The 12,407-nt window shown below is 38.5% G+C and overlaps 1 protein-coding gene across 1 annotated transcript; it reads left to right on the forward strand.

The window, feature by feature from the left end:
• The first annotated feature begins 8,602 nt into the window (after nucleotides 1-8,602).
• ino80c (INO80 complex subunit C) lies at nucleotides 8,603-11,643 on the forward strand. The gene is made up of 5 exons (XM_008432617.2): nucleotides 8,603-8,901; nucleotides 9,888-10,001; nucleotides 10,101-10,212; nucleotides 10,329-10,396; nucleotides 10,485-11,643. The coding sequence occupies exons 1-5, from the start codon at nucleotides 8,713-8,715 to the stop codon at nucleotides 10,614-10,616; spliced, it is 615 nt and encodes a 204-aa protein (XP_008430839.1). The 5' UTR covers nucleotides 8,603-8,712; the 3' UTR covers nucleotides 10,617-11,643.
• Nucleotides 11,644-12,407: the final 764 nt, after the last annotated feature.

Raw genomic sequence — 12,407 nt, forward strand, 5'->3', positions numbered from 1 at the left:
GATACAACCAGATAACTGTGTTGCCTTCAGTTGTTATAAAAATGCTGTGTATCAAATACGACTTAGAAATTTGACTTTGCCATGTAACACATTGAAACTCGCCTCTTTAAAAAGTTCCTACTCTTTCCGACACTCTGCCTTCAGCATGTCACCCCAACAATGCTTCTTCATGATCCTGTTTACAGTCATTCTTTGGAGGGTTGGACTGAAAGTAGTTTATTTGATGAGCTCAGCACAGGCATAGTTTCAGTAGGTGTTTGCTAAGGGCTACTGCTGCTTCGCTGGTCGAGCTGAGTGGGGGGCGCAAGGGAGGAGAGCTCTGTTAGCAGAAGCTCTGCTGGGAGCTTAAGCTTCAAGGCGGAGCTTTGGGTAAATATGTGGCGCCGCCGCTTTGAATGAGCAAGCGTTTAGACACCCCCAAATGCCTCCCCTGGGAGATTAAAGGATTCCTCAAACATGCATGAAAGAATCAAAGCAACACTCCATGTATGTTTCTCATTAGGGAATAACAATAAAACATAGTATAAAACTTGATTTTACATAACACGTCCCTTTAAGAGAAGAAAACCAGACACAATTCCTTGTGGAAAAGATATCTCCCCCGACGTGCTTAGAACTATCCCATGGATGTAATTTCCCTCCGTTCTCTTCATTATTGTTGAATCATGAACATCGACCTCAACTTGACAAGTAAGGCCAGCAGTGTTTTAGATGTTCTGATTTTTCAAGGACGTTTCTGTAAGCTGACCACTCCTGAAGGCGCATCAGGTTTTCTTCAGCTGTGGATAATAACCATTGCTGCGGTTTGCTGGAATCTCAAAAGTCTCAGACCTTGCAACCCTTTTCATGCTGATAGATGTCACCATCTTTGTCTGTTCTTGAATATCTTAACGTTTCATTGGAGAAATGTGATTCTCTCTCTCTCTCTCTCTCTCTCTCTCTCTCTGTCTCTCTGCTGATTAACTTCTCATTTCTCCAATGAATATTTATCAAATGTTATGATTAGAAGGTAAAGTTTCTTATACTTTGTTTTCCTGTGGTTGTAGACTTGGCAGTAGAAAATTGATAACATAGGAATAATAACTTTATATCCCTTTTAACAGGTTACACTTGATTCTGCTGTGGTGCCTGTGGAAACAAAGTGCATGACGTTTGTGCTCAGGTGGGAAAACCCTGTGGATCACATGGTGGGACTTCTGCTTCAAACTGCTCACTACTGAATACCATTGCCTCTGTCATCCACCAGTTCACTGTAGACTGGCACACACCAAGGACCCTACATGGATGTCTTCTTAAGTTGTAAACCCTGAGTACATACTGTTGAAATAAAATTGATATGCCTTTTGTAAATACATTTTCTCTGTCAATAACTTAAATTGTTAACTGTGGTAATTATGTTTGTGTAATGTAGTAACCATGTACAGTGTTTATATAATTATTAAATAGATGTTTTAAAGAAACAGCCACACACCTTATGTTTTTGATCCATAATGGCAGCTTTAATTTTAGCATTTCCTCTCCTCCACATACTTCGTTGCCAGATGTGTAAAATTTACAAAAAGAAGCAATTTAAATGTAAAAGTTGCACATATGTCGATTACTCAAGAGAAGCTATTTGCAATTGTTTTTTTACAGAACTCTACACAACATCAATTCATTTATTAATAGATACATATAGATATTAACTACAGAATAGATACACAAAGATTTCATTTCTAACAGCTGCTACCAGTAGTGAGTGTTCATCCAAGAAGTGTGACTTCCAGGAGCAGGGAGGCTCTGTACTGGTTTCTCCTTTTAAAACACAAGAAAGATTATAGTTTTACTAAACACGTGATTAAATAAATAAGAAGTTATCCACCTCTTTCAGCAATATTTATAGTTGTCGCCAATGTAATAAACGCCTTCCTCACCTTTAATCAAAGATACAGACTTTTAGAAGCACTAAAGTCTCTACACCATAAGTCACCAAGTCACCATGTGGAATACAATAATTAAAACAAATTGTTTTTACAAGAAATTTGAGACTTGGCATCTTCATTACAGAGTAGCACAGCTGCTTGTGTAAAATACAGGATTTGTGATCTCGCATTGTATGTGTTAAACAGCCTTTAATTTACATTTTAGAAACCTTAGAAAAGGAAAAAAGAAAACCTCTGAATATTGTTGTCCTTATTACCTACTGTTTTCCAAAACTACGATATCTTTACTGTATTAGCACAGAGTTAAATAGGGACAAATCTCACCCTCATCTAGGGCTTCTGCACAATAGAATGCATTTCTAATCTAGTATTCATCAGGATGAGACGTAGCATTTTAGTAGTTAAAGCTTAGCTTCATTTACAATATATAAAACCTTTATATAGGAATATCTAAAAATAAAACTACAACGCACTTCTGGAGTATGTGGGAAGCAGCGGCAGATCTCAAGGACCATAACCTTTATGGGCCACTACCTGCAAACAAACCATCAATCTAAAAGGAACTCAGAAAGAGCCAGGGGCTTGACATTTATGGCTACATTCTGAGAATAAAAAACTGAGCAGGAGTAAAAGGTAACAGAAGAAGAAAAAAAAAATGAATTAGTTTCTTTTTTTTGCACCAGAAAGAAAAGTAGAACTGTCTGTGGCAAACGGGAAAGTTACAGAAAGCTATAAATAAGATGTCAGTGGCATTGCTCACTATTACCTCCTCCATCAGGGGAGCGCTTAATCGTCTTGACTGCCAGGTACAACCTTTTTAGGTACGATTTATTGCCAGAATAAGAGACGCATTTGGGAATGCTTAGATTCTTGCCAACGCGAGTAGCAAAGCTATCTAACTTGACTCAGCAGCTTCATTTTCTTCTGATGTTCCCAATTTTCCGACTCATTTGCCCCGACAGTAAATTCTGTTTCTGATTGGCAACACAGCCTCCAGGTGCAGCTTTGTGATGAATTCACAGCGGCTAATGTTTCTGATGTGTGAGATATGGCTTGAGTACACATTTTTAGATCTACAAATTGGTGTGTGTGAGTTGGGCGGCATCACAGACAAACCGTTGTTGGACTTAATGATGTCACTGAGGAACTATTTGTCAATTTCATGACTCGACTCTGAACCTGGAGAAAACTTTCTGCCTTGGCGTGATGAGATTTATGAAAGAGCTGCTGCCACTCTTGTATAGGAAGCTAGATTTAACAGACAGATTTAAATATGCAGTATTACACAATTGGCCCCTGGTATAACAATATAATATGCAAAAGGAACAAACACCTTTAGAGTTATTTGTTGTTTATGATTTCTTATTTTGTTTTGAAGAGAACATTTTGCTTTGGCTTAGAATTTAAGGATGATATCAAGTTTTTCAGCACCTCCAGGCTGCAGACTTGTCATTTTCCAATTATCTTATTAAGCCACAGCTAACAAGTACCTGCAGGATTTTCCAGCACTGCCAGATGGACCAACTTGGTTGGTATGATGTATTCTAGTTGTTGTAGAGCCAGTTATTTGTTATTGCTTACTTTGTACCTGCCTTGTATATTCTCACCACTTAATGGTTCAGACTACTCTGCAAAACTCACCAGGAAAACCTCTCCTGCATTGATTATAGAGTAATCAATATCACATACAAACATAAACGTTCGCTCTGACAGCTGAAGGAGGAACAGCTTATCCTGCTCTCTCTTGTCCTTTCTGATAACTTTGCCTTTGAGTTATTTTTAAAGTCACCGTTTTTATAGTTATATTTACATTATTGACATCATAACTGAATTACTTCAAACCTAAGGACTGTGGGATTTTCTTACTTTTATTTTTACCTTACTTTTTACCTCCCAAGTTGAACCAGGGCAAAATGCTTCCGGCCGATCCCAGGGACATTAGCAGTTTTACAACGACTTCAGTTTATAGAAATGAAGATTCAACGGCTGGAGGTGAACTTTGAGATCAACACTACCTGTGGAAATGAAACAACTCTTCCTCAAATCAACGGAGAGATTGTACAACACCCCGCACCAAGCAGCTCACTCCGGAACGCTCAGGGTGCCAAGCCGAAAAAAAAATCTCACGCTGCGGATCCCATGAGTCGACCAACAGGGAAAACCCCTCACCCAAAACACTCCAGGCTGTACATGATAAGCAAATTATAAGGGGCCGGTCTGCGACTCAGAGGCCGGTCCATACTCGGAGGCCGGTCCATACTCGGAGGCCGGTCCATACTCGGAGGCCGGTCCATACTCGGAGGCCGGTCCATACTCGGAGGCCGGTCAGAGGCCGGTCCATACTCAGAGGCCGGTCCCGACTCAGAAGTTGTCAGCAGCATGGCAACTGTTGCTAGGGGTAGTAATAATAGCACGCAGTGAGCATGCGCTATGAAAACAAATAGAATCTGTGGGCACTAAATAGATATTCCCATAAGTTTGAACTGGAAGTGATCTGCGCAGCTTCACCAGAACAGGGGGGCCAGGGAACCATTGGCCCCTCCACTTTACCGCCGTACCCATTTTTATTTGTTATTTGGGTTCTATCTCCTAAAAGGCATAGGGCAAGTGTCAAACATGTTGAATTTTTTTTTCACATTTCACTCTGCAACCACAAATGTCATTGTCTTTATTTGGGTTTCATATAATAGGCCAACAAAAATTATTTTACAAGTTATGATTTTTTATTTTTTATTTTTTTGCTGAAAATGCAAACGAAATGATGAAGAAAACGTTTTCTGCCACAGTGTAGTTTATGCACTCATACGCTGTACAGGAACTGGATATATAATGTTGCATATAATGGGAAAAGAAGATTTTCTTCACACATTTATTTGTCACTGCTTTAAACACACATTTTTAAGTTAATGCTCCTTATATGCAAACAACTACAAACAAATTAGTTTAGGCCACCATGTGCACATGTGCCTGAAAGGAGTCTGAGTTAATCTACAAAGAAGAAAAAAAAGTAATCCTCCAGAAAAGCAAAGATGATACCCCAAATAGACTTTCAGCTGTTCCTACTGAAAAAGAGACCTGAGAAAACAAAAACCTTTTTGAATTATTTTATCATAACAGGGATATTTTAAAGTTCCTATCAAAGTTGGGGGGAAAAAAATCCTTCATCCATTTTTTGCTCATTGTCCAAAGAAACAGTTGAGCTCCCTCATTTCCAGACTCACTCCATGTAGCCATAACATTAGCCATTAAAGTTTAATAATGTTCCAAATTAGCTTTAACAAAGTCTCTGTACATGCTTTATTTATATAAGTGACAGCAGCAGTGTACCAGTGTTGAAAATGCATAAAACATTTAGAAACTCCTTCCCCTGGATCAACATTCCCCTTTGTGACAACAGTCCTCTAGACACCAGAATGACTAGGAAATAAGAGTAGCAGGACTGCCTCTGTGTATCAGCCGGTTTCCCTGTGACAATATGTTTAACAGGATATCAGCTTCTCAGAGTTAATTAAGTTGTTCTCAACTGCTCAGAAGCCAGTGTGTTGAATTTGGATGTCACAGAGTGTTGTGAGGGCTGACTGAACGATGACAGGTTCCTCCCTTTGGGCCAGTGTAGACGAATAGATTAGCTACAGGCGCTCAACCTCAAAGATGTCTGCATGAAACTGCTGTGACAGGATGACAATGGAATAACCATGTAACTTTAATGTATCAGAGGAAAACCAAGAGCAACGCCAGCAGACTTATGACTGGTACTCAACTTAAATTCAACCAAAACAGTAAATTTACTTCCATTTCCACCATTTTATTCATCTTATGAGGCAAAGATATCACCCAACTGTAAGGAACCCATGCTTTTCTGGTTGAGAACTTTGGCCTTGGGCTTAGAGGATATCATTATCATGCGTGGCTCTGAATGTCTTTAGTGTAGGCTCATGATCTTTGCTTCAACATGCTGACAGAACCAATTTATTTGGAAAAAACAAAGATGAAAGCCTGGAGTTCTCAAACCGGACACAGTCCTCAATACAACTACACCTTCAGACCAAGTCTAACTACACCACAAACAACAAGCAGAGCCCAACACTTCTTTTGGAACAGTCACTGACGATGTGCCGAGAATGTGGACACAGCTCTCGCTCAGTGTGTGTACAAGGACCAGATAGCTCTTAAAAACAACCACGGCAAAGTGAACAACACAAAATGTCTCAAGGGACATCAGAATTGGTCTGAAGGTATTTGCAGACACTCAAAACACATATGGACTGAACAAGCAAAACTCCTTTGACCCTTTAGCAACTCCGCAAGTGTAAAAGTCAGGTCTACCATCTCTTAACAAGAATTAAACCCACACTAACCATCCTGAATCGGCCTGAGCGTCTTCTCCAAAAACCTGGAGCAGAGGATTCCAGAGCCATTCCCTGGTAGCAAGTATCCTGCTTGTTTTAGTTTGTTTTCTGGTTCAACACACATGAATATTGTAATGATTTACTGTCAGGCCCTTGCTAGACCTGATCACACTCTAATGAGATAATTCAGGCATTTTAATGAACTGTATCGGCATCTAAAACCTGTAGGAAACAGATCCTTAACGAGTAGAGTTGGACTCCCATGCAGGCAGGTAGGACAACATGGTTCACAAGTACATAATGCTGGGTCACTGCAACATAACCAGCCAACTAATATCGTGTGATAAAGCGTGTTATATAAATAAAACATATTTTTATCTTTTATTTTAGACTGTTTGCTTAGTAAGAACGTTTCAACCTCAGTTTGATTATTGTGCCTTTAAAATCAGCTTTTTGATGTGTAACACTTGTGTTGCACACTAATCTTGCAAGGACATAAGTTTTATTTGCATGTTCCTTTGAATAATCTGCTGATACATGCTCTCTTCTACCAAGGACATGTGTAAGAAATGACACTCCCTAGACTTGTATACTTAATTAGAAATTTTGTAATTCAAATTATATTGTTTCTGCAAAATAATAATTGATGAAGCAGAAAAATCCCAAATGCCCGTTCTATGGTTAAATAATTTATGACTAAAAGCTTTTTCAGATTGTGAATCAGATGTACAGTTTGAAATAAATTATTGAGTGAGTCCAGAGATTTAAATAAGCAGCTTAAACTTTTTTAATACTTACTACAAAGAGGAAAAATGTGTTATCTGCAGAGCTCTGGTCAGTTTCTTAACTCTTATAAAGATTTTTTTTTTATCTGGTACTAACATTCCAGGCTAAGACAAAAGCAGAAAAAACAAAACAAAACAAAAAAACGGTATCATTTTCTGGTTGGCTCGCTGACTTTATAATACACCTCGGTTTCTAACTGATTTTTTGCAAGTAGACAGTTAAATCAAACAGAAACTTAAAGGATTCTGTATTTTCCAAGAACATATAGAGCCATAAAAATGTATAATGGAAAACATTCATTAGTTTTGTACAAACATTTTGCCCTGTTCATTGACACAAGAGGGTTCGTCTAGCAGCCAGCAGATGAGCTCAGCAGTACATCCTGTACAGGATGTCAGTCCATGACACAGTTCAGAAAACATACACCTACTGGGCAATCACAAGGGGCCAATAAACCCAAGATGAAGGTAATGCGTCTGGACTTTGTGAGGAAAGACTTAACCTCATACTGCACCTTGAGCCACTGAAAGACTTATCTTCCACTGCAGTGAATAAACAATATAGCTAACATTTACACCTGAGGATCTTTGCTTGGTTATAATATTGGTTTTCTAAAGGCTTTTGTATTTCTGACAGTAATAAGAAAGGCATTAAAGATGCATTAAAAGTATATCATCAGCAAATTTAATGCAAAAAAATGTTTGCAGGGATCACTGATTGGAATGTATTTATATTCAAAAACTCCATTTGATTCCGATTAGCAATCTGGCCCATTTTGTGTAGCATTAAAATGATAAATAACTGTTAGCAACATTCAGACTATAGAGATATTTTTGTTTCTGCTACATATCCACTTATGTTTGGACTTATATTCAGTATTAATTTCTAAATACTTTTTTATTTTAATAGTGTTTTATTTATTAAAATTGTACCTCTGAACAAGACTACTTTGCACTTTGAAAAGTAAAAAAAAAAAAAAGTTTTGGTTTTTGAGTGGAAAAAAGTTCTTCAGTGCAGAAAGAGAAAAGAAGAAAACATTCTTACTAAAAGCTCCTTGCTGACTGTAAGGTATTCTGACAGATGTGAAGCTTTATTATATGTGTTCAGCAATACAATAATTTAATTATTAATTATTTAATTGTTATTTATTTATCTGCATTCAGAAGTTGTTTTCTTTGGATGCTTTACTCCCTGCAAACACATGGCGGCAGCATCAATCCGTGGACAACATCTTGTTTTCTTCTGAGCATTTGTCATTCTCAATTTTAATTTTGTCTGCTCCTAAACTGAGCTTAAAATTGTACCTCGGTAAAAGCGGGAAATTTACATTAAAATGTTCCACATATCTTCCACCTACATGCCGCTAGTAATATCACATTACAGATAATTTAGCCACTTCGCATTTGTCCATTTGTATCTTTGCTGTTGCTTCCCCTCTCCCCTAGAAATAAAGTAGGTAAATAAAGCTGGAAAACATTTTCCACTTTATTTGACAATATTTAAGCTGCACCCTTTCACCCGGAAGTGTATATGTTCTACATCCGGGTTAGGTACTGTTTACTATAAAGATGACAGTGAGCTAATGCTAAGTTTGGACAGAGAAAAGTTGGTTCGCAGTGGCATTATTTGATGAAATCATTGCACTTTTAGTTAAAATGGCAACCCAAATCCCAATAACGGTGAGGGCGCAACCTGCGACCGCAAGTGCTGCGGCTGTCCGGGGGAAGAAGCGTCCAGGCAGCCCGGCGGTGTCAGGCGTTCAGCAGGCCACAGTGAACAGCAGCATCAGCGGCAGCAAAAAGAAGAAACCCCCGCTGACAGTCACACCAGCCACACAGACGCAGGTAAAACCAGCGACTCGCATACGGAGATGGAGCTTATCCCGTCACCAATGCATTCATATAGGCAAACTTTAACCTAATCCAGTCATGTTAAATGATTAGCTCTTCTCCCGAGTTAAATGGTATACAATACACGAGTAAGTCTTCAGCAGTTTTGAGAAGACTTACTCATACTTTATTTTCTCACAAGATGACAGTATTTTTCAGGAAATATTTCCCTTCGTCACAATCTAGCTTGCTAAAATATCGGAGGTCCCCTTTCAGTTCTGTTTGAAGAGTTTATTTTTTATAGCCGATTTTAGATGGATCCATCTTTTCTGTGTCCTCTTTCCTTTTCTGCGTGTCCTCCACGATGGTTCAGTATTATCAATATTTTCCAACACAAAATTGTAATTCTAAGATTATCCCATTTATGCAAGATGGCGAATGACTAAGCGTTAGCTGGTTTTACATTCAGATTGATTTCTGTTCTTGGTTGATGTATTTATAGATGAAAAATGATGAATGTGTTTAGTTTGGATGCATTGAGTGAGCAGAAAAAAAGTATTTTCAGCACTTACTTTAACTGTTCAATCCAAGCCGGCCTGAGATGATGACTCATTGTTCTTTTTCATCGAGAAAGCAGAATTAAAGTTATTGTGGGCAGAATAAGAAAAAAAAAGGTTAATAAGTTATTATTGGTCTTGTAAAAGAAGTATGCTGTTATTCTTTTTGCAGGGATTTATTTCTGAGTATATTTGTCCCATAGTTTTTTTTTGTTTTTTTTTTACTGTAACTAGATTTTTAGTGATGCAGAGATAGACAGTAATTTTAGGCCAAATTTAATACATTACTATTTAATATTTTATTGTTTTTAAAGTAATGAGATAAAATTGGTTTTGGCTACAAAATTTCTTGTTATAAAGTAGATTAAAGTCCTAATAAGGGATCTAAACAGCATCTAACATTAATATTTAACAGACCGTTCAACATGTTTGGTATGTCTTCAGATAACTGCAGTCGAGACCGTGGTGGAGATGAAGACAGTGGGTTCAGTGGACAGCACTCCGACCACCACAGAGACTGTCGTAAAGGCTCCTCCTTTCAAAGACAACACGTTTATGGTGAGTGCCGTCAAGCCAACTGGATTACATTTATCCCCTCCTTTTACTTCTCGTTCAGTTTCTCTGCATTGCTTCTGTTTTCCACGTTCATTTCGGCAGCACTCAGGGATTGGTGGAGCAGCAGCCGGCAAAAAGAACAGGACCTGGAAAAATCTTAAACAGATTCTGGCGTTGGAGCGGACTTTACCCTGGAAGCTCAGTGATCCCAACTGTGAGTTTAAATAGTTAAAGCAGTCATGCTAAATAAAGCTGACTAATAGTTTTAATAATTGAAAGATGTCTTTGCTCAAATCACTACTACATTTTCTAATTCTTCTATGGTGTCAGATTACAACATCGATGCTCCTCCCTCTTTAAAACCAGCAAAGAAATACTCAGACATCTCTGGCCTACCTGTAAGTAATCAATCAACCAAGGACAACATAACTGTATTCAGTTCTTGTCGAAAGCAAAATCTGAAAACAATCAAATGCATCTCTCCAGGCAAACTACACAGATCCACAGACAAAGTTGCGCTTCACATCATCTGAAGAATTCTCCTACATCCGTCTCCTTCCTACCGATGTGGTTACAGGCTACCTGACCCTTCGCAAGGCAACGTGCATCGTGCCGTGACCGGTGAGCACAGCTCAAAGTTTAAAAACCTGTTGCAACCAGCGTTGGACTCGCTGCAGTGGACGTAGCAGCAGAGGAACAAGGCATGAATGTGGGGCCGCAGGAAGTCGCTGCTGAACTTTTGCACTGCAGTGACGAAGACAGCAGTCAGTTATTACTGATGACATAGAAGAAGAAAGACTGTCAGTTACTCTAATCTGTTCTAGTCAATCTTTTGGGGGTTTCTGAGACTGTGTGAAGTCATTCCAGCAGAGAATATCCAGCAAACATTTTTAATTTATTAGTGCTGCAGAAAAATGTTAAGCTCAGCAAAAATGCGTACATTTCCTTAAGTGTGATGAGGTGTTTTTTCAGTAAGTACTTGCTAAACTTTGGATAATTAGAATGGCTCCACTTGGTAGTGCTTCTGTTAGAGTTCCTTCTCAGTTTCATTTATGTTCATACACTCCAACAAGGATCAGAGAGCCTTTGGTTAAAATAGAGACCCACAGCATGACAGATCCTCTGTCATACTTAACAGTGGGCATTAGGCCCTTTTCCTGTTGTTCATGTTTGGATTTCATGCTAGACCCATCTGGAGTGTGTCACTCTTAGCCATATCTCACAAAAGCACACGGTCCTAGTTAAAACCCTAGCAGAGGTTGGCAATCTCCAACTTTACGTTTGTGATTATTGGACATAAAAGACTTTTTGTTGAAATGCCTCTCAAAGAACCAACATGGCATCTAATGCATATTATGGAGACTTGGTTTTCTGCAGTTTCATTTCAGTGATTGTAGTGAGCTTTAGAAACTCTCTTTACTTTCCTGACCATCCTCCAAACTTTGCATGTAAACAAGATGAATGTAGATTCTCATCCAGCCTAGCTGCCAAAAGCTAAAATAAATGATTGGCATATTTTTACCTCAGGGAAACAGGAAGTCATACATTTCTAATGAAAACGTTGATTACCTTAGAAGTGCTTGGTAGTGTTTTTTTTTTCTGTAAAATATATTGAGCATGAATAAAGTCAGTGTTTACAAACCTGTTGGAAAAGCTGCTTATCTCAGTTTTTGGTGATGTTTTAATAAGTTCTGTGATTAAAAACGACCTTTATATTAAATAAGTCAGTGTTAGTTGTGTTAAAATATATTACTGGTTCAACATGTTTATAGAAGAGTACTTTGTCATTGCAGTTACCCATGACAAAGTTATTTTCAGCTTCCTCAGAAAATTCAACTTGTCACCTAGTTAATCTCCACAGGTTCACCTATTTGTAGAATTTGCCCTCTGACTCGTACAGTGAGACTGTGTCATTAATCACATTAGGCAGGGGCCAGAATGAAAGAGCAGTGTTTCTCATGAGGGCGAGTCCTTTTTATGCAAATATAGAGCTATAAATACACAAAGATAATTTTGGGATTCTTTTCCTTTTTATTCATGGCTGACTAGTTGACACAGAGTGTTTTAATAAGAAAGCATATTGCAAAATTTTGGAATCCCTGTGTGTCCTAAACCTTACACAGTGGGTAAAATAAATACTTGTTCTATAAGGAAAAAGGTCTATAAGGAAAAACCCAAATATTCCTCTGCAAGCCAGACTGCCAAGCTAATTCTGAGAGTTAAAGTGATATAAAGTCACTCATTCGACTCTGGGGTCTACTTTTGCGGCTTTCTTACTGTGGCGCATTCTGGAAAAGCTCCAGCGGGATTTACTGACGAGGCATCGTAAACTAGGATAGCTGACTCTTGGCAACGTGGAGGAGGAGAGCTCAGACTCCTTCACTTGATGGAAAGAGAACCGAGCCTCTG

Source organism: Poecilia reticulata, linkage group LG16 (assembly GCF_000633615.1).
Source record: "Poecilia reticulata strain Guanapo linkage group LG16, Guppy_female_1.0+MT, whole genome shotgun sequence".
Taxonomy (NCBI): domain Eukaryota; kingdom Metazoa; phylum Chordata; class Actinopteri; order Cyprinodontiformes; family Poeciliidae; genus Poecilia; species Poecilia reticulata.